The sequence below is a fragment of the Rosa chinensis genome, chromosome 3, assembly GCF_002994745.2.
Source record: "Rosa chinensis cultivar Old Blush chromosome 3, RchiOBHm-V2, whole genome shotgun sequence".
NCBI lineage: Eukaryota > Viridiplantae > Streptophyta > Magnoliopsida > Rosales > Rosaceae > Rosa > Rosa chinensis.
This window is the reverse complement of record NC_037090.1, coordinates 535,952-560,737: the sequence shown is the minus strand read 5'-3', so window position 1 is coordinate 560,737 and position 24,786 is coordinate 535,952. Positions and strand designations below refer to the sequence as shown.

The 24,786-nt window shown below is 37.8% G+C and overlaps 6 protein-coding genes across 11 annotated transcripts; 1 reads left to right on the top strand and 5 right to left on the bottom strand.

Annotated features, from left to right (window-relative positions):
* Positions 1-216: 216 nt before the first annotated feature.
* LOC112192407 (probable histone acetyltransferase HAC-like 1) lies at positions 217-3,503 on the top strand. The gene has a single exon (XM_024332121.2). It carries the CDS (start codon positions 636-638, stop codon positions 3,501-3,503), a length of 2,868 nt encoding a protein of 955 aa, XP_024187889.1. The 5' UTR covers positions 217-635.
* Positions 3,197-8,851, bottom strand: LOC112192406 (ALBINO3-like protein 2, chloroplastic). 5 transcript variants are annotated; one of them, XR_005808833.1, is made up of 16 exons: positions 8,391-8,851; positions 7,989-8,095; positions 7,779-7,906; positions 7,299-7,370; positions 6,708-6,809; positions 6,369-6,425; positions 6,094-6,159; positions 5,937-5,984; positions 5,500-5,676; positions 5,345-5,400; positions 5,103-5,220; positions 4,483-4,572; positions 4,164-4,273; positions 3,728-4,078; positions 3,431-3,534; positions 3,197-3,338 (listed from the first exon to the last, which is right to left on the bottom strand). XR_005808833.1 is itself a non-coding variant. In XM_024332120.2 (14 exons), the coding sequence occupies exons 1-14, from the start codon at positions 8,768-8,770 to the stop codon at positions 3,880-3,882; spliced, it is 1,710 nt and encodes a 569-aa protein (XP_024187888.1). In that variant the 5' UTR covers positions 8,771-8,851; the 3' UTR covers positions 3,677-3,879. The 5 variants fall into 5 exon arrangements, 3 of the variants coding, with proteins under 3 accessions (XP_024187888.1, XP_040373141.1, XP_040373142.1); XR_005808834.1 differs by having other exon boundaries at positions 3,733-4,078; XM_024332120.2 differs by lacking the exons at positions 3,197-3,338; positions 3,431-3,534 and having other exon boundaries at positions 3,677-4,078.
* A 626-nt stretch (positions 8,852-9,477) lies between these two features.
* On the bottom strand, positions 9,478-13,575 carry LOC112193477 (R3H domain-containing protein 1). 2 transcript variants are annotated; one of them, XM_024333643.2, is made up of 6 exons: positions 13,400-13,575; positions 12,737-12,837; positions 11,934-12,011; positions 11,708-11,779; positions 10,971-11,068; positions 9,478-10,747 (listed from the first exon to the last, which is right to left on the bottom strand). In XM_024333643.2, exons 1-6 carry the CDS (start codon positions 13,421-13,423, stop codon positions 10,131-10,133), a joined length of 990 nt encoding a protein of 329 aa, XP_024189411.1. In that variant the 5' UTR covers positions 13,424-13,575; the 3' UTR covers positions 9,478-10,130. The 2 variants fall into 2 exon arrangements, with proteins under 2 accessions (XP_024189411.1, XP_024189412.1); XM_024333644.2 differs by having other exon boundaries at positions 12,733-12,837; positions 13,400-13,434.
* A 566-nt stretch (positions 13,576-14,141) lies between these two features.
* Positions 14,142-16,487, bottom strand: LOC112194818 (uncharacterized monothiol glutaredoxin ycf64-like). The gene is made up of 3 exons (XM_024335058.2): positions 16,208-16,487; positions 15,411-15,680; positions 14,142-14,420 (listed from the first exon to the last, which is right to left on the bottom strand). Exons 1-3 carry the CDS (start codon positions 16,413-16,415, stop codon positions 14,365-14,367), a joined length of 534 nt encoding a protein of 177 aa, XP_024190826.1. The 5' UTR covers positions 16,416-16,487; the 3' UTR covers positions 14,142-14,364.
* Positions 16,488-17,000: 513 nt separating this feature from the next.
* LOC112194817 (flavin mononucleotide hydrolase 1, chloroplatic) lies at positions 17,001-19,645 on the bottom strand. The gene is made up of 7 exons (XM_024335057.2): positions 19,397-19,645; positions 18,987-19,062; positions 18,703-18,754; positions 18,017-18,131; positions 17,869-17,939; positions 17,681-17,768; positions 17,001-17,432 (listed from the first exon to the last, which is right to left on the bottom strand). Exons 1-7 carry the CDS (start codon positions 19,609-19,611, stop codon positions 17,297-17,299), a joined length of 753 nt encoding a protein of 250 aa, XP_024190825.1. The 5' UTR covers positions 19,612-19,645; the 3' UTR covers positions 17,001-17,296.
* A 705-nt stretch (positions 19,646-20,350) lies between these two features.
* On the bottom strand, positions 20,351-23,172 carry LOC112192862 (apyrase 2). Its single transcript, XM_024332764.2, has 6 exons — positions 22,341-23,172; positions 22,040-22,245; positions 21,851-21,942; positions 21,454-21,671; positions 21,160-21,349; positions 20,351-21,007 (listed from the first exon to the last, which is right to left on the bottom strand). The coding sequence occupies exons 1-6, from the start codon at positions 22,893-22,895 to the stop codon at positions 20,892-20,894; spliced, it is 1,377 nt and encodes a 458-aa protein (XP_024188532.1). The 5' UTR covers positions 22,896-23,172; the 3' UTR covers positions 20,351-20,891.
* Between the last annotated feature and the right edge of the window lie 1,614 nt (positions 23,173-24,786).

The window sequence follows — 24,786 nt, the reverse complement described above, 5'->3', positions numbered from 1 at the left end:
GGTAGAGAATTGATCGATGGATGCTAAAATGGATAAGGGAGTGTAAAACTCTACTCATTGTGTGATTAGCATTTTTAGAGCAAAAGAGTGTGCCTATCACCTCTCATAGATAAAAGCATTTCGGGTTACCATATAGTCACAATATCATAACTAAATGTATTTAGATAAATTTAAGGATATTCTTAACTTTAGAAAAATTATTACAGGATAATTTTGACTATTTATTCGATTGCAGGGTAAGTTTTACAATTTCTTCAACTCAGAAACGGGTAACTATCACCACGGCCCAAAATCGGCAACAAATATTTTTTGTTATTTATCAAAACAAACATTTCTGTTGTCTTTCCTTTTATTATTAGGTGACGAATAATAATAAAATTCTGAAAGAAAAAAAAAATTTCTAAAACACGTGTCTCTCCATCTCCTAATGGGAATAGGCTTTCTCTTTAATTATAAACCCTGCTGGCCTTTCCTTGTGTGGTTGAAATCCAAGTAAAAATCTGCTCGTAAATCTCGCTTTCCTTTCCTATTAGGGTTTTTCGCTTCAGGTCGGTCGTCTGAATTCGTGCCAGTACTTCTAGGGTTCTAGTCTGCCGCAGGTTTCCAGATCGCAATTCCTGAATGGACTCAACGAGATGGATGTGATCAAGAGATTCAGTAGTTCATCGGAGATTTTCGGCGGTCGGATTCAGGGCTACCCGCAACTGTCTTCGATTTCGAGCCTTTTTGATGATTTCATAGGAGGGATTGCTTTCGATACCAAGCAACAAGATGTTAACGGCCGGTTCATGATGACGACTTCGGATATTAATAATGTCGACGTTATGCAAGACCCACAAGTCTCAAATCTTGATGGGCAGAATGTGCAGCCGCCACCAGCGACAAAGATGTGCAAACGAAACTGGAACCGAAAGAGAGGCCTTACTGTTGCTTCTGAAGAGTCACAACAGCCTGCTGATTCAGATGTACTTGGTTCGGGAAGCAGTGAAGATACGGCTCCTTGTTCCAAAAGGTTGAAGGTTGAGAGTAAAGAAGGACTTGCACACTCGCAGTGTGAGTCTCCTGTGTCTTTGGATTCTGAAGTGATGCAAGTGAAGATGGGAGAGGCTGAAAACTCCATACAAGAGGTGCCGAAACCAGAAGTACTTGTCGACGAAGTAACAAAGGATGGAGTGTTAACAGAAGAGCACATCAATGCTCATTTGCTGAGTCTATTGTCTACCGCAGCGCCAATGCATTGTTCAAACTATGATCGAGTGTGTCAGTTTTGTGCATCCGGTGGGCTATTGTTTGCGGCGACTCCATTGTACTGTTCAAACTGTGGTGGCCGGATCAAGGAGAGAGCAAACTACTACAGCACACCAACTGAGCATGGTGCAAAGTATTGTTTCTGTTCGCGGTGCTATAATAATACAAGAAGTGGAGATATCTCATTAGGGGATATCAAAGTTTCAAAGGCGACACTTGCAAAGAAGAAAAATGATGAGGAAATAGAAGAGCCCTGGGTGCGGTGTGGTAGGTGTGAGGGGTGGCAACATCAGATATGTGCTCTCTATAATGGTAAGCGTGATTCGGACGAGTATGTATGTTTCAAATGTCTGTTGAAAGAGATGGAATTCGGAGAGCACAAGCCGAAAAATGTTGGTTTTTGTGCTAAAGATCTGCCAACTAGTACTCTTAGTGACCACATAGAGAAAAGACTCATTAGGTGCCTTGAGCAAGAGAGACGAAAGAGAAGGTCAAAGGATAAAGGAAATGAATCTTCTGAGGTTCTAGGTGTGGAAGGTCTTGTTGTAAGAGAGGTATTATCGGTTGGGAAAACAGTAAAAGTGAAGCAGCAGTATTTGGATCTGTTTCCTGAACAGAGTTACCCTGCTGAATTCCCATACAAATCCAAGGTCATTCTTATGTTTCAGAAGATTGATGGTGTAGATGTGTGTATTTTCGGAATGTATGTGCAGGAGTTCGGCTCAGAATGTAGCTATCCAAATAAGGGTTGTGTTTATATATCATATCTTGATTCAGTCAAGTACTTCAGACCTGCAGAAGCAAGAGCTGTGACAGGAGAAGCTCTTCGGACATTTGTTTACCATGAAGTATTGATAGGATACCTTGAGTTTTGCAAGAAACAAGGCTTCGTGACCGCCTACATATGGGCCTGCCCCCCTTCAAAGGAAGAAGATTATATTCTGTACTGCCATCCACCAATGCAGAAGACACCCTTGCCCGTTAAGCTGCGTAAATGGTACCAGTCGATGATAAAGAAAGCAAGTAATGAAGGGATTGTGGTCGGCACTACCAACTTATATGATCGGTATTTTATTCCTAGTAGTACTGGGGAATGCCACTCCAAGGTCACAGCAGCTCGTTTGCCACATTTTGATGGTGACTATTGGTCTAATGCTGCTGAAGATTTGATCAAGGAGATTGGCAAGGAGGAGGAGACAAAAATTAGAAAGAGAACTTTAGAAGCGATGGGACATACAAATGCTTCTGATGGTTCCACCAAAGATATTCTTCTGATGCAGAAACTGGGGGATGCTATCTTAACCAACAGGGAGAATTTCATGGTTGTCGATTTGCAGTATGTTTGCATACGCTGCAACGAAGCGATATTATCTGGGGAACACTGGTCTTGTAGTCAATGCAAAAACTTTCACCTTTGTGAAAAATGCCATAGCCTTTGTGGTGGGAAGAACATGCACATGACAGTCGACATGGAACAACATGTGCTCTCTCGGGTGATAGTACTACTGGAGGATTATGAGCTTCCTGATACAAAGGATAGAGAGGTTATTTTGAACAATGGTTTATTTGAGGAAAGGACTTCTTTCTTGAACTTCTGTGTGAAGAATCATTATCAATTTGACACCCTACGCCAGGCCAAGTATTCCTCACTGATGATTCTCCATCATCTCAGTGATCTTACTGCACTGACTAGTGCTGAGAAGAACAAGACATGCAGCAGCATTGGCCATAAAGTTGCTGATCAGAGCTGGATATGTGAGATTGATCAAGACAAAGGCAGTTCACCCACGGTTGGTCGTGTGACAAAGATCAGTAGAGAGACACAACTGACTGAAGGATTGAGTCCAGCATTGATAAAGGAACTGCTCCATGTGTTGGAACATGCTGCTGTGTGTTACCCTATCAAGAACCGGCCTTGCTCTTACCCTAACACAAACTGCCTCAAAATTAAAAAGCTATTTGTCCATGTAAAGAAGTGCAGTGTTCGAGCTGCTGGAGGTTGTGAACTATGTAAAAAGGCATGGCTTGGATTGATTTTGCATTCGAAAGACTGTAGAAAATCAAATTGCATTGTACCGCGTTGCATGGACCTGAGGAAGTACACAGATCAGCAAGGGAAAACCAGAGATGGGACTAAAAGCTATAAAGCTAACATTGAGGTGTCCAGTTGTTCAAGCCAGACCTTGTTGCCAACAGAATCACAGTGGTTGCCTGAGGCTGGGATATGGGTATTCCCATACATGATTCCATTTTAGTATTTCTCCCCTGTTCTATTTGTTGTATGTACTGCAATTTGTACAGTGTAATTACTCAATGAATTCAATGATTATTTTTGTATAAAGAAATGTGCAATTGAATAAAGCTATGTTTTTCCTTCTATTACTAGTTGTTTTGATTTTGCTATATTGAGTACATTGAAAAAAAAAAAAAAAACAAAACAAAATCCAGCATTTAATATACTTCCATGGACCAAGTGTACCTTACTTTTAACAGAAGTTCATGCAAAAGTTTCAGAGCCAAACTCTTGAGCAAGAGGAAGCTCATACAGTCACCTTACAATATTAATCAATTGCACTCGATCATCAAGCAACAACCCTTCTACGACTATACAGGCACGATGTTACTAACACGCTAGCAATTCTTCTTTTTCTTGTCTTTCTTCTTGTTGCCCAATTTTCTTCTGTCTTGCTGGACTTTCCTATTACCACTGACAACACTGTCATCCATATTTTTACATTGTTCCAAGTATTCCTTGTAAGCAGGATTAGAAGCAGCAGCCAAGCGCAGATGCTTTAAAGCTTCATCCTTGCGACCCACATTTGATAGAGCACTGTAATGCCAAGCTAGGATCAATACTCAAGTAGTTTATATAGATAGGTGCAAGTTTTCTTCACCATTTACTACAATAAGAATACCTTGCCAGCATTAACAACCCATCAAAATAATGAGCTTTGCTCTTTGGTTCATTTGGCTCTTCCAACTGTGCAATTCTTTCAAGGTGTACAATCCCTTCCTCCATTTTTCCCTATTCAAACATGTGGGAAAAGATTGAAAATATAAAAGATTTTGAGCTATGGACCGACTTCAGTATAGTTGGTAGTTCCATGGCTATGACTAATGAAAACCCCAACAGCAACATTTTCTTGGATATATATTCAACTATAAATGGAATTTCAAAGCCGCAAAATTTTCGAAGGAAAGCTTGACAGTCAGTAGAACATTACTGAGCCTCACCTGTCGTATGTAGGCGCTACCAGCCCACTGAGATGCAACAATTAGATTATCAATGTCCTCTACTTTTGTCGGATGACCAGCAATAAAGATCTGATAAGAAATTAGAAAGTAGCTTCCCATTGACTATATATTATAATCACAGCTCATAAAATTGCAATGGAAACTATCCATGATGGTACCAGAGAAAAAAAGGTAGAGAGTGTTGTAGTATATATGAAACATGTTGTATTGTTCATAGTATAAAATGTCTATGTCATGTATAAGATAGGTATTTTAGGTATAGTGACTTGTGAGTCAAGCTTTATACCAATGGGGAACAAGTGTGGCAATCATCATCATCACAACCACAATGTGGAGCTGAAAATGGAGATGCCACAAAATGAGGCTACAAATGGAGATGCCACAAAATGAGGCTACAAATGAAGATGCCATCAAGTTGTATCATTATTTACTCCAAATGTATCCCTATAAATACCTCCTTTGAATGAAATGAAATACACACATTACTCTTCATTCTCATAATCAAATCTCTCTCCCTCTCAAGTTAATTTATGTTCATTCCAAAGTTATTTTATGTTTGTCCTTAACAGAGAGGATATAAAGTAGACATGAATGTAGACCTTTGTTATAGCACGCTCAAAGTACTCGGTTGCTTCTGCATTCAATTTCTTTTGCAATAGAGTCTGACCCATAAGAATTAATGCTCTTATATATTCAGGATCCTTTTCAAGAGCAATTCTGTTCAAACAGAATATTAATACAACCATAAAAAAGAGCTGGCTAAGCCTACATAGAAGTAGGACAATAGGTAATGATGGGATAAAATAAAGATATACGTATTTGAAGAGCAGAGATCAATTACTTTAGCAAATGTAGTGCTCTTTCTTTATGTCCTTCTGATAAGAGTTTGATTGAAAGCTGTCAACAGTCCCAACTATGAAGTTACGACTGTGCAAATACCTACAGAAACATTTGAAAAACACAGATTGCACAACGTTTTACTTCATAAATACTCACATTACTCAGATCTCTAGGGGATGGGATCTGCGGAGATATCTTTTTTGATTTCATAGGAGAGACCAAGGGTGATAGTCTAGAATTATCCAACTCCTCACAACTCGAAGTCTCTTTACTATGATTCTTGTCTGGCAACCCCAACTTTGCACATACACGAGGATCAGCCAGAGCTAATGCCTGAAAAGGTGAGTGCAGCCAGATGTAATTGGGAAAACCTAGTTTCTTACCAACAAAAGGGAACAACAAGAGAAATAGTACAAGAAGAAACAAAGGATGAAATACAAGATAAGGTGGCCAAGAAGTGTTTTCATACTGTTTAGAGTAGCCTTTTGCAGCCTGACATATTGAACTTGAGGTTAAAGTTGCCAAGGTTTTAAACAAAGTTCTTCAACAGTATGTAGAGGGCTATCTAAGGGAAAAAAAGTACAGTGACCTACCTGAATAATATTGAGTGAATTACTTGTGACCCAATAGACTAGACATCCCTGCAATACAATGTGAGCAAGTAGAACCTTTCTAAGGGCCAGCATAGAGAAAACTCATGTGATCCAATATAATAAAGCCTAATTTCACACAAATAAATTAACAAATTACCTGAGGAACAAAATAGCAAAACAAGTAGATAGGCAGCGTCAAAACTTTCAATTGGAACTTAAATTCCTGCAATAAAAATTATAAGAAACAGAACTCCAATCAATTGTGTGAAAATGAATACACTTTTTTCCACCAAAGAATATAAAATGCAATTTCAACTGGCAAGCAAAAAAGAGTGCATCTTATAAAAACCGATGCATGGAAAAAGGGAGGTAGAAAGCATCAAGAGATGTCATTTCTGTTGGTATATGTTCTGCGTGTGTGAATCTACTCACTTCTTCAGATAATAAGCCAAACATGAACTTCCTTCCTGAAGATGGCTTAAAGTAATTCTGGTAAGTCAAAGGAGATCAAACGTCAGATGTACTCTTATAATTGACAAATATTACTCATGTCCACTATTAGAATCAAACAGAAGGCATTGGTTTAGGACTGATATGAGAGAAATTTTGATGAAGGAATGAAATCAACTTGGAGAAGACAAGAGCATTATATCTACAGTTTAAGAACTGTGATACTATATAATCACCCTGAGGGTTGAAATCAGTCAAGATAGATGAGATGGTAAAAAAAAAATGAAAACCATTAACAGAGACCAGAGCATAGTTAATTACCTGAATATAGCTATAATGCAAACCAGCAATCATTAAAGGGAAGATGCAGCTTAAAACATCACGAGGCAATTCGGTCAAATTTTGGAACCATAAAGTGCCACCCTGAAATGAATCCAATACATTCAATCATTCAATGTTCATCTTCCTTCAACAGTAAAGTAAAGCTGGATCAAGTAAAGCCAATGAATAAGCAGCACCATATTGTCAGCAGTTTTGTTGAGCTATATAGAGAAGCATCGCATAAAACTTGAGAAAGTTACATTACAAGACACAAGTAAAGATAAAAAATAAAATATACTCGATGTCATTGGTCCTGGATTTTTAAACTTCATGTAAAAAGTATCTAAACTTTAGATACTGTGCCATAAGCATGAACTATGAAGTTATCAACATTCTTCTCTTTCACAGATGACCAAGTTAGATGAAAGTGTCAGAGTAGCTTCCAGAAAGCAAACAAGTCTGCAAGACAATCTCATACTAGCTAGCTCCTCAACTATGAATACGTGACACAGATAGCAATAAGTTCACCAATAAGTTTCTTAAATTTGAGTGCACGCATGTGTGTATCGTCATAAGCATTCAGTGCCTCACACAATCAAACCCTGGATGGTTACTGAGTGACATCTCTCGAATACTTCTGAACCAGAGGGAAAAGCACAGAGCCTGCATATGAAGTGGAAGGGAGGGAAACATCAATATCTAAAAGAGCACAATATTCCAAGTGGTAGAAAGACCAATACATGTTTCTCTTACAACCATAATCTAAACTTTCTTGAGAAGCTTGGCATTCCTAGAATCACAGAAACAGAAGACCCTTCAAATCAACTAAGATTAATGATTAATCACTGAAGTCAAACTTGCAAAATCATCCACATCTAACTTTATCCTTTCTTGTCTTATCAGTTATCATTGATTCAAAATCCAATTCACATTTAAAAGTAATCAAAACCTGATTAAATAAACCACGCACTTGTATAACACATAGTAGATCAAATGAGAATTAATGGATGACATATATGTTAATTTCGAGACCTCATATGATAGAAGTACTAAATCAGAAAAGAGAATTACCCGAACAATGGGGATTGCAATTAGCCATAAAAATGAGGGACATCCTATTTCCCTCCTCCTCTTTTCAAACAGAGAAATTCGACGAAAGTAACTCTTTGCTAAGTAGCAAGATGACCCGGGAGGAGGCACTGTTACGAAGTGCATATGAAACTAGGATTATTCAAAGCAAAACAGCACTCAAATGAACTGAAGTGAAAATCCAAAACTCACATCTGGGAAGAAATGGTTCAATCCTTTTCAACCTTTTGAGTTGCACAATGAGTATGGGGAGCAATGCAATTCTCATTGCCAAACTGGAGGAAACTATAACTAGCCACCTGTGAATAATTCAAATGCCAAAAAAAACAAAAAAAATCATATTCAAATTTTCATACTGTAACACTTGTATATAGTTTAATTTGTAAAATTGAAAAACAGATTCATAATTAATTAATAAAGCAAAAGAAATAAAAGGAAACAGATCGATTTTATATTTCCATGATCTGGTGTTCAAGTTCTTAACCAAGAATGAAGCTTTACTTTTACTTTCCAACCAAAACAGAAGCCAGCCATAAAATTAAGTAAAATTTAGTGAACAAAACACAGTGAGAGCAGTAAAACTAGGTAATTTACCATGGTAAACCAGTGAGCTGATGGAACCAATCGAGCACTGAAATCAAGTCCTGAATGGGACGCAGGTGCAGCAGCGACCCTTCAGCAGCGCCGGAATTCAAAACCGCCGACGGAGTCGCCGCCGAGTCAACTCCGGCGAGTTGATCCAAATCCAAACACAGAGAGGGAGTGAGAGTGAGAGTGCGAGTCGGAGCAAACGAGTAGGCACTGCTGCTCCTGCTCCGAGTGAGATCAGGGACGTGAGGAGAGAGAAGGTTAGGGTTCTCGAGGAGGTGGAATTGACGCGCCGGAGGATGAGAGTGAGACTGAGACTGAGAGAGAGCGCGGAGGAGGAGGGAGGCGGCGGAGCGGCGACGGAGGTAGTAGGATGACGATGCCATGATAGAAAATGCGAATCTCGATCAGTCTCCGCCGTGGCTCCGTCGCCGTGACCGGCTCTGTGAAAATGAGTGGTGTGTGGCGTCGTAGTGGTGCTGTATTTATGTATAGGCTTAATCGGTCCATGCATGCAGAAATGGCTAACACGTGCTTGGGGAGCTAACTGCTATTTTGTTTGTTTCTGTTTTTGGGTAAACCTGAGTTTAATTATATATTTACCGCCAAGTTTTTTCTTCGATCGCTTTGTAATTACAGAGATAGAGCTTCTCTATCAAGCTTTTCCCGCCGGTTTAACGCTCTTAACAACTTTTCCGCCTTCGGAGGAAGTTTGCTTTAACCCGTTGAAATAAATAAAAAACAGTACCATTTTCCCCCCTAATCCCATTTTACCCTGATTAGAACTGTGAAACTTTAACCGATATCAGTTAGTCTAGTGACACAAGTTTTTGTCCAATATTATTTGATCTAATGGCGTGAGACTCTTGTTCATAAGTAAGTGAAAGATCGTGAGTTCAAACTCTAGTGATATTAATTTTTATCCGGTATTATTTGATCTAATGACATAAGTCTCTCATTCGTAAGTATAATTTCAAACTCAAGCAACAACTAGCCTTTGCTTGGCATTTTGACGCAAATCCAAGTAAAAACTCAAGCCAAAACCTATACTTGTTGTACATTAAGGTTCATAATACTTGAAAAACGCCACAGCTACTGGACCTTCATATATTTCTTGTCACGAAATACCACAGATACAACATGCACACGGTTTGATCAACATGACCATCATCCTTGACAATGCCTAAACTAAGGCATGAAGAATTGCAATCATAGTATTATAGCCCATGAAGCAGAACACTCTTAAAATATCTTATACAGAATTATAAAGACACAAAAACAAAACCCATAATAGTGAGCGGTAACACCACCAATTACAACCACAAACTTTGACAGTTGACACAAAAGAATGTACTTGATCACACCAAAATGACACTCGATAAGCTGTATGCATGCCTCTATTTTCCTCAAAACAATATCAAGTACAGCCCACAACCCCATCATCCAAAATATTTCAGCTACATGAATCGACTTCGTTTTTACACGAAGAGCTGCTCAAGTATCTGCAGATATCAGTTGGCTATGAGGATTATCATTGTGCATGTGCGTCCATATAAGTGAGAGCAGCCAACATGTACCAAACAGATCACTTCTTTTGCCATGCATCTCCATTGATATCATCCGAGCCATCATTACCTGCCCATAAACAATCCTTTGGCTGTGACCGAAGACTCCCCCAACACTCCAGTTGACACGTGCTGAGTACCAAGAGAAACGAATCCAATAACCAACATGCTTTTCATAACTTCACTCCATGTTAACATGCTTTATCTCGCTGCCTTTTGATGAAACACCATTCTTCCCTGAGCGCATTCCTAGGGCATGAGCAAACATCCTCTTTGCTGCACCCAAATGTTCCCTTTTGATGTCTTCCTCATCTGCACCATGTCCTTTTCTTCCGTTTTGAGATATGCTGCTGACAGCACCAGAAATCTTGTCATCTTGTTTTTGGGATGTCTTCCTTTCACTTAGACTTGGGGGTGATGCATTCAAACTACGGTTGTTCTTTTTCACTTCACCACAGGAGTTCACATTTTGGTCCAAAGGGGTGAGGGTCTGATGACAAGCTTCCACAATCAAATTGGTTTCAACTTCAACCTTGCCTTGACAATTCAACTTATCACTCAGCCCTCTAGATGCGTTGCAATCCTCATTAGTGGCATCCTGACTGGATGGGTTGATTCTTTTGCCTAGGGCATGTGCTATCATCCGACGGGCAACCACAGGAACATTGCGTTGCCTCTGAGTGACAGATTCCTTTACTTCTCCCAAATCCCTCGAAAATATTCGCTCACGAGCTGCCAAATATGCTGCTTCTCTCTCCTCTAGTGAATGTTGAAGCGGAGGAGATTTTTTCCTTAACACTAAAATGTAACAGAAGGGTTATCTCAACATATCATCATTTGACAATAATACAGCTTTCATATTGAAACAATCATAAAGTTTCTTTGTTCAACATGATCCTGTTGAGAAGGCTGCTACTATCAAGTGCAATTATACAAGATACAGAACGACAGCAAGGAGGGCTTAAGACCTCATATTCCAGTAAAACTATAAGAACAAAATGGGCAGGGCCAAAATCTTTACCTGGAGGGGCTTCTGACCTCTTTAATAATAAGTGTGAAGTCATTGGAGATTCAGGCTCATCATACTGCCACAAAATATCACTGACAAGGATAGACGGTCTGCAACCGAAATGCACAGATTATCAAAAGCAAAAAGAACAGGAGACATTGGACAATGTCTGAGGTTAACTATAACAATCCAGCTAAACCACCATCAACTTCAACCACTCATGTTTATTAGTTCGTGTGGATATCTAATACCTATTGTATATGCATCAAGTTGTTGTAAGTCGTAAGACAAGTTTTTTCTATATGCCAAATATGAAAGACCATGATTAATTATTCACCACTTCATGTCAAGCTCTTCTACCCTACCTAGTCACTCCAGCAACTAATACTTAACCAGATTGATAGTATTGCTACGATGCAGTCTTTAAAATTACTTTCAACCCAGGCACCCAGCCAACTAATGCCACTCTAACTTCTAAATATAACATTGATTTACTAGTTCTACTTTTCTTGCCACACTCTCACCAACTCATGAATCTTCTCATATCTACACTAATTCATGGACATGTATATGACAAGATATTTTCTTACTCAAGAGGTCCCAAAATGTGAATGCATGGCATGATACAAGATCTGTTTTAAAGCCTCAGTAATTATACTTGGGGCAGAAGATTTCATCATATGTAAAGAACAAATGTAGCAAGTAAAAGCTAATTCAAGAATAAGTGGGCTATGGTAGTCTTAACATACATTGATGTCTCCGGGCATCGCTCCAAAACTAAATGCCGCTCCTCTCCTTCACCAACAGATTCATGGGAAAATCTAGTAGATGCACAATATCATCAATAAAAGTCAGGAATATGTGAGCTAACACATTCTTCACCAAACCAAAAAATTATTTATCCAACAACCAAAGGGGAAATTGATCCAAAACATTCGGCAAATCAACAATGAGATGATGGGAAAAGAAAAATACCCAAATATATCTGCAAGACGATGCAAGAGAAGACGGTTGTATGAGTTCATTGGTTCCAACTGCAAGACTCCACTGGAACTGCAGCAGTGCAGCACAATTTTTCTTATTAATACTCTCAGCACAAACAATGATTAAAAAAAAAAAGTTTCAAGAGATTCTCTATAACAAAGTTTAGACTCCCGCCGCATCAGATAACAAAATCACTGCAAGCAGCAGAAGCAAATATGATAACATTAACACCCACAAGCTGAAGTAGTGCTGCAGAGCAAGAAAGCAAGGATTTCTAAAGTTTACCCTTCACATAACATTGAGGAACTGAGGGAGAGATACAAGATCTTTCAATAGACCTTAACTCAGATTTCGAGAAATTTAGTTATCAATAAACATTAGCCAAAAGTAATCTTAATCTTAATGTTTTGTTAGTCAATAATGTTGTGTGGCTGAAATTGGACATTAGACATGGAAAAGACAGAAGCAAGATAACTATTCACCTATTGAACATGCTCAATTAAAACAAGTCAGATGAAATAGGTTTCGAAGACAACATATAAAGAATCACTGCAAGAGTATTTCTATAAGAGATACACTGTAAGACTTTCCAATCTGAAATAAAACTCCCATATAGTAGAGAGCTCCACAGTTAATGACACATCAAACCAATCTCAGATGTCGACACTTGACTGTCGCGGCGCACTCCTAACTTCCTAAGTGATATAGTGTTAAGAATTGTATAGCTTGCTGTCCAAACTAACGGCTAACTAGAAAAGACAGTGGCAATAACATTCAGCAGTTGTCTTACATGCCTGGTATCACTCTGAAGGAAATCCACCAAAGCCTCTTCCACTGAGAGAATAAGATGCTTGCACGAAAGATTGTCCTTGACAAGAGAAGCCAATTCCTCAACCTGCATTTAGGTAGTCTTGTTATGAATTGTAGAGCTTCAATAATTGAAAAATATTGATCAAATCTTGTGACGACACATGGTTCTACTAAAGCACTAAAATTTGTGAGAGGTATGCAATGTGGGAGGCTTGATTTCGGTTTCGATCTCTCTCTCTCTCTCTCTCTCTATATATATATATATATATATATATATCTATCTATCTATATCTATCTGCTTTCAACTGACTATTCCCAATGGTAATCTCCTGTTATTAGTTTTTCAATGGCTATGAGGCTCTTAAAACTTCAATGGAACACGAGTTTACAAATAACAGAAACTGCACCTGTTATCTGAACCGAAAGGAGGTTTCTTTACTTGTAAACTACCCAACCCAAGCAAAATTAAGCGTACACATATAAACGAATATGGGCATCATAATTATGAGTAAAGAACAGAAATTTAATAAACTTGCAAAATTTCTAATGATTAATTCCTATATCAACATAATTGAAAGCCTATCTTTGAAAAGTAACAAATTAGCTGAACGGAATTGAGAGAGAATACAATTAAAGAGAAAGGGTACCATAGCGAACTGGGTCATACTCATGTTTGAGAATGAATGAATGAAATTGCAGAGTGAGATATTATGATCTGTCAGATTTGGTGTTCAACTTCAACGGGTTCCTCCCTTTCTCTCTCGTCAATCTATCGTCCTATTCAACTACTTGTGTCTGTCGGACGACAATAGCCATAGTCTTACCCGTTCTAGAGTCGGCCAACATCACAGACCAATAATAATCTCCCACGTATCTATATACATTTTACTGTTTATTAATTAACCAAATTATGTAAATCACTCAGAAATAAGAAGTGTGCAACAACAACAACAAAAAAAGTCGAGGCTCGGTTGTCTCAGGGGTTTCAAGTTGTATTTTCTTTCGCTCCTCAAAAAAAATTCGAGGCCCACTGCACACCATACAGTACCATAGAAACACGTACGTGACCAAATAAAATAAATTCATAACGATATTTAAAAAGATAGTTCACCTGAAAACAAAATCGTTTTAATATGGTCAAAACTAAGTTAAAAAGACATTTAGCCTAGTATTATTGTTTTAATATCTGCGCATGTGTTGGAAACTTTACTTTCTTAAATGTCTGATGCAAGATTGTGAGAAGCACCTTTCGGCTAGATGATACAAATTTATAGTATGACGGGATAGCATTGCTTATTGGCAATGTTTTTCATGGTTCCTATAACTGCGTTTCTCTGTATTTTACTTGATAGTAGCAATCTTGGATATCTGTATAGGCGCACCGTGATATAGCCTTTCACCATGGAAACTTTCATTCAAATTATATCAAGAAAAATCACACATTCTAGCTCATTTTTATACGAACTATTAATCCCCATTGCAGATTCTTTAGTACTGAAACAATACAGTGTACAGTTTTCCTTGTAATCAAAGTGCACAGCCTTGGAGAGAATGAATTACATCAAAGCATTATCATCAGAGTCCACACTGATAAATCACAGCCTCCAAAGCCTCAGGAGCACATTGCCTTCTCCAGTACTTCCTGCAACTCCCCGCTTTTGTATGCATCTGCAAAGAAAATAGCTTCCTCATGAATTGCATATAGATATATATCACATATCTATGTAAACTCAAACTATTGTACACAAACCATTCAATAAGCAAACATAATTGACTACATGCAGTGAGAACATGGTACTTGATAAAACTATGAAGAGTTTGATTGATTGATAGAGCAACCCTAGTCCTATAATACTGTCATAAGCCATAGGCCACAATGTTTCAGCCTTTGACACTCTCTTAGTCTTTGACCCTCCAGTGCCATATGCTCTCTATATTAATCATCAGGTGACTTTACACATGTTAATGTGCTAATGTGTCATTAACAGCAACCAATCGAAAAGTAAAACATTGAGTTTAAGGATCATTGACAGAGGCACACAAAGTTTTGATCAATTGCTGTTTACTAGTATTCAGGGAGACTCCCATACACCCCAATAGAGACAAATATACTTATTGTAACATAATCCAAAAGGATGATGCGAAAAACTCTCAACTCCATATTTGCAAATGTAACATCAATCAGCAAGAACTTTTTCTGTCTTGATGAAATTCTCCGTTGTCAAAACCTATCCAGACTAGCAACTGAGCAAAAACAGCTACCTTAAGAGTAGCATTCACATGCCAACTTTTCTTTCAAGATAGAAGGTAAAAGGTTGACAAATGCAAGAACTGCCATCTAGATAGTATTTTTTGTAATTGAGTTGACACGTGCTTTGCTGCTTAAATTTCATTGGCATATCTGACTAAAACTGTAAATCAACAGAACAGATCTATTGATCATTTTAATTCTCAGATTCTTTTAGTCCAGGTTCTATACTTTGTTGTACTTAATTTAGTTGATTCCACAACTGAAGATTAAGATGTAGAGGTAAACTAGGTCCACAGCTGATATGCTTCATGCATAAAACTTTGCCAATTTTGTTAGTAGCTAATCTTTTACGTGCATGAAAACAATATGCAAAAATTAAACTGATATAAGAACTGAAATTAACTCACCAACAGTGATGTCACAACCACCAAAGAACTCTCCTTCAACATAAAGCTGAGGAAATGTTGGCCAGCTGGAATACTCCTTCAACCCCTGACGCAAGAACTCATTTTCTAGGATGTTTATTGTCTCGAAAGGTACATTCAACGACCTCAATATTTGTACGACAGTGTTTGAAAATCCACACTGTGGGAAGTCCTTTGTTCCCTTCATAAACAGAACCACTTTGTGTGAAGTAACAACTTTGTCCAGCGTACTCTTCAGCTCTGGAGTTAATGCTGCAGACACAAGCACATTAACAGTGAGGAAGATAGAGAGAGTTCAAAAGCTGTTATATTCAGATAAATTATAACAGGAAACTACAGATGTTTCTATGAACTTGCTCTAAATTTGTATACTATAGTTTAGATTTTTGCTATCTGATCATCTAGCACCAACCAAAATCCGAAAGGACATCATTATTATAGTTTCGATTTCTGCTTACTTCCTTTTAACCCCACCCTCTTCATTCAAAAAGAAGTTTTCTTTCAACTTCAATCTTCCCCATCCAATCATTTACGAACAAAAGGCCGGAACTTTACTAGAAAAATGTCATCTTTAACCAGAACTGAACTCATTCTTTGCAATCACCATTGAATTATACCAAATTCAGACAAACCAAACACAACCCACATACGAAAACTTAACAATTTTCAGTAAAATCAGCCGAAATGGAAAGCCAAATATTCATTGAATACGTATCAAACTTAGCAATAAGAGCAAAGCAAACAAAAAATAAGTACTGAGAGAAGAGTGAGTGATGTACCGGCAGAGCATCGGAAAGAGAGAGCTCTCTTGGGTCGGAAAGAGGAGGATTGATTTGAAAGAGTGAAGGTGGGAAGAGCTCGGAGAGGTCTAGAGGGGTAGTGAACGTGGAGTGAACAAGTGGGTGGTTTGGCCAGAGCTCTGAACCGATTCGACGACGGAGATGGGGTTGTTATAGTGATTGAGTCCAAGGCCCCAACACTCCACATCTTCAAACTAGTCTTTGTATCTCTGCTCTGTGTTTCTGAACTCTGTTTCGATGTGTTCTAGGATTTTATGGTTGCCAAAACTTTAATTATTATATTAAAAGCTAAATAGAAAAAGGAAATGGGAGTGTCAAAATAGGTTTTTTTTTTTTTTTGAATAAGAAAATAGGTTATTCCTAAATGACAGAACAAAATAGAAAAAGGAGAGCGCTTACTAATTTTAATGTTTTTATTTTATTTTAAAGGGTTTTGTTGGTTTTTGAGATTCTCATAAGAGGTTGTTGGTGTGACTCATAAAGTTGCTCATTTGGGTATTATATGAAGAGGTTTTTTGTTCTTTGGCTTGAGAAAATATGCCATTTCGTTCTTATTTTTGATTCTTGAGGTCTTGGTAAGAATGATGTTCGTTCTTCAAATAACAGTAGACATAAGAAAGGTTGACATGACCATTTGTCGGGTACCATAGTAATTGAATGCTTATTTTAAATTAGAAGCAGCTGTAGTTTTTAACTTACGAAAGCGAAAAAAACAACAGCTTAATAGTCTAATTTTTCAAATAAGCTGTTTTATTTAATTTTACCAAACACTTTTTGCTACTAAACTCAGAAGTTAAGCAGCTTCTTGTAAAACATAAGCTATGTCAAACTGGGTCATAGATGGTGAAGGAACATTATCTAGAAAACACGAAAGGAGGACAATTTTTTGTTATGAATTTTGTGAACATTTGCCACAACGATACATACAGCTTGGAGGTATAAAGCTGAATTTCTTCATGGAAGTTTTTTCTATAGTTGGTTATGGTGTAATTCTTTTCCCCATTTCCAGTCTAGAGAAGCAATTGATGTAAATCAAAAGAATCATAAGAAAGGAAATGATGTAGACAACTATTCTTGTGCAAGGTTGATTTCATCTGTTGAAATGTCAATCCCCATCGAGGAAAGATCTTGACGAAGCACATCTACGTTTTTGAAATGTAGACCAATTATGCCAACTTCCTTTGCAGCCTCTACATTTCTCTTCCTGGGATACAACATGAAGCAACATTATTACGTGGTTTCTTTTGTAAGCAAGATCAAAGTTTAGTCACTGTAAATTACAAGTTATTCAGTTTCCATATATTCATGCTTGGTGCCTTGTGGTACTAATTTTGTCGAAACAAATGGAATCATGATCTTGGTCTGTATGAGAGGATAGGATATAGATTCTTAGTCCTAAATAAATGGCATGATAAAATGGAAATCCTATGTTCATACACAAAAGGTGCAAACCTATCGTCGACGAATAGACAGCTTGCTGGATCAACTTTGAGATGTCTCACAACTTCCAAAAAGAATTCAGGATCAGGCTTCCTCTTCCCTGAAGAACAAACACGAATAAGAAGAGTGAGCCATTCATCTACATGCTTGTGCAGCCAACAGATGGAGGAGAATCCCAACACAAAAACTGCTTAACATACCATTTATACAAGAACAAAATGTCCAAGATAAATACTTGGAGATGTTTAATTTGTCCTCAATCATCTTGTACCTACAAAGTAAAATTTGCTGAAACTATGATAAGCTGCTCACTAGCGAAGAAAGCATGACATGAAATGTTCATCTAACCAGATGGGATAGTTTGTGAAAGCATGCATCTCATAGTTGTTATGTTTTAATACATGAAGCAATTCTTCAACACCTTCAATATAGGAATATCCTTCTCTCATGCAATTTTTCAGGCCTGCAAAATAAATGAAGTACTTTTCTGTAAGATCAGGAAAGAAGAACTCATAGATTAAAACATAATAGATGAGACCTCAGTTGACCACTCCAATATGATGCCAAAGTAGACACTTCTACCAGTTCAACAAAACATACAAATATAAGAACCAAAAGGTTCACTAAAGTAATGTGAGCAGAATGTCAAAGATAACAACATATACCTAAAAGTCATGGAAAACACAGTTGTATTTTTAGTTAATGGCAACCAATATGTGCCGCTGAAGACTTTCACAGACATACATAATCCCACAGTTCAGTTACCATTGTTTTTTTCACTATCAGTACCGAACTTCAAAAAGCAATAAAAGAACCATCGATACAAACATTATCAGAGGCAAAATGAAGCAGTATAAAAAAATAGTCGTTTTCTAGTTACATGAAGTAGGCTCACTGGATCTAATCTCAAAGTTTTAAGCATCGAGTCAAACACTAATAAAAGAGCAGTATTTGAAGTACATAACAGCTGCAGACACCAGTGGGGAAATGTCCACTAAAGCTAACATCAAAACCAAAAAAGATTAAGAAACTACCTTCCAAATCAAAAGGCCTTCCATCCTTAAAGAATTTTCTTGCTAGTTCCACCTGTGAAAAAGAAAAAGTAATTTTGAAACAGATCCTTGACATGCTATAGCAAAAAATTCATGTTTACAATTGAGTCAACATTTTGTACAAGTTCTTGGAAGCACTCAAAAGCGGCATTACGAAATTGATATGAACATTATACATTCCAATTTCAATACTGACAAAGTTCAATACACGCTGATACACAGAGCAGTTGGTTAACAATGCTCCTCACACATAACTTCATGAATACCTCATCAATCAACCCCTTTTCAAACTCAATCCATGCAGTTGGGTGCTTCGATTCTATTAGTTCTTCGAATGGCATTCTGGACATAAGAATTCGCAATGTTAAAAAAGAACATGACAAATTTCTAGAAAGTTCAAAAAATCTAGCCAGCACAGAACAGATGACGACAATATTAAAGAATTGATTTTTAAGTCTTTACTTACACCCAAATCATCCAATTAACCCACTTTCCTAATCCATGATTGAGAATTCTTATGCAGCTACCCAATGAACAACACAACATGATAAAAGTTTGAACCTTGCAGGCAGTGAAAATCGATCAATCTCTTTTTTTTCTTTCCTTTACTTCTATGAACCAAAGAAACAGACACAACCCAATTCAATTCAGTAAAAAAGAAAAGAGATTTGGGTACCTGAAGAAAGCAGGGATGTCATGGTAAAAAGGGTCACGAACAATGGTGTCCATGATGTCAAAGAGCAGTATGGGCAGCTTTCGAGTAGTAGCAGTAGAGAAAGAGACGGTGGTGTTCTTCTGGGTTTTTAGAGCCATTTTTATTCCTCTTGAGGAATGAAGTGACGAGTTTCTTAGAGGGAAAGGGATCGCGGGTAGTCTCAAAAACACAGCCATATCTATCTGCCTAGCTCACCATCCTTTTGAGTTTTGACTTGTTTCAGTTTTATATTTTTATTTTTATTTTTATTCCTCATTTTTATTTCTCTGAAGTAGTCATTTTATATTGAGAAAATCGTTCAAACAGTATCTGATATTTGATCACTATAAACTTTGGTACTTTAATTTACAAAAGTATCACAATGAAGTATCTGATATTTGATCACTATAAACTTTGGTACTTTAATTTACAAAAGTATCACAATGATATTTAAGGTTTTGACTCGGTTGGGTCAGAGTACGCGCAGCTGTCAACTCCATTACGACGTCTGCCTGCTGACATATTTTGAAACGTACTTTAGTCCAAAATATGTCAACTGACAACTATCGTAACGAAATTAACGGCTCCAGGTACTTATATTGGATCAGAGTCAAAACCTTAGGTATCATTGTGATATTTTTGAAACTTAAGATATCACAAAGATCAATTACTATTTGCACGATTTTCCTTTCTCTATTCGGCACACGAACAGTTGATTAATTCTCATATCAAATAATGGATAGAAGTACTAAAGGGGCTAACAGAAAAATAATACATGTACCAGTAAACTCTTTAAAAATTAGTAAGTACCAAAAAATACATTTCGTGATAATTCAAGTACCATACAAGAGTTTTACCCTATTGTTGTATTACCCAAAGAAAACAGAGGATAACCCCTGGATAAGTATGTATTTGTTCGAACAGATCAACATAACATACACAACCCCACCAAGTACGCACCACTCCTTTGTGCGGGTAATTCCAGGAAATTTGATTTAAACTGGACACTCAAAACAAACGGAAATAAGAGAATAACTGGGCATCGTCTCTCCGAGCACAGCAACATGAATGACTATTATGTTTACTCAGCCGCCAAAACTTACAACTAATTGATTTAAACTGGACACTCAAAAACAAACGGAAATAAGAGAATAACTGGACATCGTCTCTCCGAGCACAGCAACATGAATGACTATTATGTTTACTCAGCCGCCAAAACTTACAGAACTAATTGAATCATACTATAACCTCAAGAATTGCAAGTCAGACTGATTACAAAATGAGGATAAATTAAACTATACTCTCGTTATTCCCAAAATAGAGACCAAATCCAATTCCCAATTCCCAATTCAACCCGGTATCAATTTCCGAGGTTGGCTTCTGAGCACTACCAAAAATGGAATGGAGCTCAAAGACCGCGGATGCCAAAATAATCAAAGACCACTGTATTTTCCAACCCAGTGTGATCCGGATGCAATCAATTTAATGAGGAAACCGCTTCTATGGCACTGCCTAGTGGCCATGCCGCTTCAACCAAGGCGTTATTATATTTAACTTTCTTCACCAATGTAATCTCTTGCCATGGATCTAGACCTGTCCAATATAGGAGAGGAAGCAGTTTGCATGCATTAGCATTAGAACACAAGCAATGTAAACTGGTAAACATAATTGAAACCTATAGTGAATTGGAATGATGAAATGCTATAGGGAATGTTCTAACTGACTAAAACATAATTGAAACCTACCAAATCCATCTACAAGCAATGTAAACTGGTAAACAAGATCCATGCACAGGTAAGGCAGGTTGTCCTCTTCAACATTTGGATACGTGGATTTGGCATCCTCAAGTTTAGTTTGGCAAGCACGCTTAGCTGCCTCGTCAAAGTTTCCAGGGCGAACTTTGGCAACAGGTTCGTTTGGGTTAACAAAACCAGCCTACATATGTGTTATATACTATTATATTCCAGTTGTCTCTCAAATAAATCAAAAGCTTTTTCTCACTTGAAGCAAAAATATGAAGATCAATGTTGATGAAGTACCTCAGCAGCTCTGTCAAAGAAAAACGAGGCAACAAAAAGATTCTTTAGTCCATCCCCTCCTCCACCATTCCATACCCCGCCAAATGTGCATTTCATGTGTGTACATGTCTCTTCGTTTGCTTTTAGTGCCTTCAGAGTAACCATCCTGCACCCTTCTAGGCTTGATCCAGATGAGGAAGCTGATGCTTTAAAAGATTCTCCTCCATATTTGTAAGAACCTAAGCAAAATTTCACACATAACAGCCTATCAAACACTAATCCGCTAACAGAAAGTGAAAACATGCAAGCCATGTGGTTCCTTACTAAACAATATATAGCTGCCTGTATAATATATAATCCATTCAGTTGTACAGTTTTGACATTCCAGAGATGAAAGAACATTGGCAACTTAACATACCATTATATCCATCTAAAATACAGGGGTTGCCAGAGTCTTCAGAAACCTTTAAAATCTCTGCTCGAGCTGCTAGTAACCCGTAACGCAGATAACTGTAATAAACAATACAAAAGCATTAGGCTAGGCAAGCTACACTGTATCACAAAGTCATTGTTCACATCATAGTGAGCATATGGAAAGATAACGTACCTGTGAACATAGAGGTTATAATTAGTTCCTTTAAGAGACATTTTCCTTACATACGAATCCTCGCCGTCCTCAGTCTTAGGTGCCTTTGCAGCATCTGCGTCTGAGATAGCATAAGCCATTTGAACAGATCCACCCCCGAGATCAACTACCCCAACCGTATTCGAATATTGCTTCCCCAAATTGCCTAGAAGATAGTTGATAGTCACCTGAAAAATGCACAGCAACCAAGTCAATAAGGCAGTAAGCAGATAATGATAAGTGAATAAATCGAAATCGAAATCGAAATTGAAATTGAACGCACCCACTGGAATGAACCCTCCTGAGTTCCATCGATGACAGTAACAGAATCAGGGGCGGAGTTGAGGGAGCTTGTTTGCTTCAGCAAATCCCTAACGGCCTGAAGAATGCGATTGGAAGCATCAGTCCCCAACGCTCTCAGGCCGGCGGTTGCGCCGACGCGGACGGGGGTGAAGGGGCGGAGGTCTTGGGGAACGGCGGCCTCCGCCTTCTGGAGGAGATCGGTGAGCGACTTGGCGGCGCTGCGGGGATCGGCGGCGTAGGAGCTGAGGCCGGGCTTTTTCTGAATGAAGAGCTCGAGATCTTTGCCGATGGGGAGGAGGTTGAGGTTGCGGTCGAAAGAGAAGACGTGGACGCGGCTGCCGGAGCTGCCGGCGTCGAAGATGACGGCGTAGGAGGTGGAAGCGGGAGTCTGAAGGAGAATGCGAGAGGAGGGGGTGAGGTAGAGGAGCGTGGTCAGGAGGAGGAGAGGGACGGAGACGAGGAGGAGGAGGCTCCGGTACTTGTAGAGCTTGTCGGAGAGGGAGTCGGAGCTCCCTCTGGGAGGACGTTTCAGCATTTGGGAGTGATCGGAGGGGGGAGAATTGGCCTGAGATTCGAGGAGCTCGGCCGACGAAGGCGATCTGTAACGGATCTGCTTCCCCTCAGGCTCCAGATTTGGGTCTGAACACGAGGGCTGGGATCACAGCAATCCCAATCCAATCACACCTCACCTTCTTCTTTCTTGTTGCAATTTCTGTGTGTTTAGGCAAATGTGCATAAGAAGAAGAAGAAGAAGAAGAAAAAGGTGCGTGGAAATTGGAATTTGGGTTTTTACGGAAAAGTAAGGCTTTTGGTGTAATTAAAATGAATTAAACAAGTAATCTTGACAAGACAGCAAACTATTCATCGGGGTTAAGGAGGGAGCGGAATTCAACTCCAGTTACGAAACTATTAACCGACATTCACCAGTCTAGTAATACAACAGCCTGAATGGTAGTTTTGTTTTACATTTTTTGCGTCTTTTGTTTACGCCTCGAGTTACTTTTGTAGACTAATTTTGTAAGGTAAAGTTATGGTACGTTAATATTTTTCATACATATCGTGTTTTATATGATATGTATTACTTTAAAGACTCGCGTTATAACTACAAAAAAGTCTTTATTAAGGTAAATAAGGTTCTCGTTCTAGTAAAGTAGATTCTCATTTGAGTAATCAAGTTCTAAAAGTGATAATTGTAATATATTCTCATTTCAGTAGTTAAAACCTAAAAATAGTAATTGTATGTGTGTCATATGTTAACATATTATATAATTTCTCAATTTTGCAAAAAAGAAAATGTAGTCCACATTTTGAGCATATGCCAACAAAACATTGAAAATTTCATCGAAAAAAAAAATTGAAAGACCAAAATTTTATCTCCATTAGTATAAACAATTAAAAATCATTTAGCTTCTAAACTTGTTGAATTTCCTCTTTCCAACATTAACGTAAATTTGAATTTCTTTTTTATCAATTAAAGGGGAGTGCTATATACACACTCGCTTGAGTGTGTGTGAGCCACACTCAGACAAGTGTCAGCTTTTCATTGTTTTCTACTATTTAATTACACAATAACAATTAATACTACTTTGAATTTATTGTTTTCATGGAATACCCCTAGCCATATTTCTCCTCCATTTTTTACTTTCCCTCCACTATCTATTTCTAGATAGAACACTGAATAGCTAGAACTCATTTAATCAAAACCCATGTGACTGTGAATATGCTTATAACAAAAAATGGGTACCACTTAATAGCCTATTACGAGCATTATAAAACACGATATAATCAAACAAACTAGTTTCTCCATTCTTGACTTATTTGGCTACAATGGTGCTGCATTTATTAGTAATAGCAGTTAGGTAGTTTTTTTTTTATAATTTTTTATTATTATTTTTTTTTTTATGACAGCTAAGTAGTTTATCAAGAACTAACATTTAGCAAACTTGAATGGTAAGGTGCTATAAGATCCTTTTTTTTTCCTTCAACCATTAAGATCAACAAAAAATAAGAACAGCAAAATAAGATCATTATTTCCATTAACGTTTTGCAAAATTACATCAGAAAAAAAAAACTATTATTCAACCAATTTTCACTATCTAAGAAATGAAACAAGGCTAATTGAACACTATATATAAATCATAGCAGGTCAATTAACTGATTTCCTACAATCACGTCAAATAAAAGAGGAAATCAGGTATATAAGAGTAAGAACTATCTCACAATAGAGTACCGATTTAATTAGGGATCATCATGAGTATATATCAATACCAACTATCAACACAAAAATCGCATAAATTGATTGAGAATCTTACCTCAATGTAAAAGGCAACCCACAAAAGTAACTAATATAGCTGGAAATTGCATCTCAAAAGCTTGTTTTTTTTTTCTTTCTAAATCAGGGATCTCAAAATTTTACTTTGAGGTAA

Bases quoted from the DNA above. Each gene is read 5' to 3' on its own strand.
- LOC112192406 (XM_024332120.2), bottom strand. From the start codon at position 8,770: ATGGCATCGTCATCCTACTACCTCCGTCGCCGCTCCGCCGCCTCCCTC. The intron at 5,985-6,093 runs GTAATTTGTTAA...ATTGTATTGCAG, and splicing joins TTTGCTATTTTGTTCCTCAG to GGATGTCTAGTCTATTGGGT. The intron at 5,401-5,499 runs GTGAGTATTTAT...GACTGTTGACAG, and splicing joins CCCCTAGAGATCTGAGTAAT to CTTTCAATCAAACTCTTATC.
- LOC112194817 (XM_024335057.2), bottom strand. From the start codon at position 19,611: ATGGCTGTGTTTTTGAGACTACCCGCGATCCCTTTCCCTCTAAGAAAC. The intron at 17,769-17,868 runs GTATGTTAAGCA...TTTGTTCTTCAG, and splicing joins ATTTTGTTCTTGTATAAATG to GGAAGAGGAAGCCTGATCCT. The intron at 17,433-17,680 runs GTTTGCACCTTT...GTTGTATCCCAG, and splicing joins TGTCTATTCGTCGACGATAG to GAAGAGAAATGTAGAGGCTG.
- LOC112194818 (XM_024335058.2), bottom strand. From the start codon at position 16,415: ATGTGGAGTGTTGGGGCCTTGGACTCAATCACTATAACAACCCCATCT. The intron at 15,681-16,207 runs GTACATCACTCA...TTGTGTCTGCAG, and splicing joins CTCTTTCCGATGCTCTGCCG to CATTAACTCCAGAGCTGAAG. The intron at 14,421-15,410 runs GTGAGTTAATTT...TTTTCTTTGCAG, and splicing joins TGGTTGTGACATCACTGTTG to ATGCATACAAAAGCGGGGAG.
- LOC112192407 (XM_024332121.2), top strand. From the start codon at position 636: ATGGATGTGATCAAGAGATTCAGTAGTTCATCGGAGATTTTCGGCGGT.
- LOC112193477 (XM_024333643.2), bottom strand. From the start codon at position 13,423: ATGAGTATGACCCAGTTCGCTATG. The intron at 11,069-11,707 runs GTATGTTAAGAC...TTTCGGTTGCAG, and splicing joins CGATGCCCGGAGACATCAAT to ACCGTCTATCCTTGTCAGTG. The intron at 10,748-10,970 runs GTAAAGATTTTG...GTTACATTTTAG, and splicing joins GAGGTCAGAAGCCCCTCCAG to TGTTAAGGAAAAAATCTCCT.
- LOC112192862 (XM_024332764.2), bottom strand. From the start codon at position 22,895: ATGCTGAAACGTCCTCCCAGAGGGAGCTCCGACTCCCTCTCCGACAAG. The intron at 21,350-21,453 runs GTACTTCATCAA...ACACATATGTAG, and splicing joins TCTTTGACAGAGCTGCTGAG to GCTGGTTTTGTTAACCCAAA. The intron at 21,008-21,159 runs GTAGGTTTCAAT...TATATTGGACAG, and splicing joins ATTGCTTGTAGATGGATTTG to GTCTAGATCCATGGCAAGAG.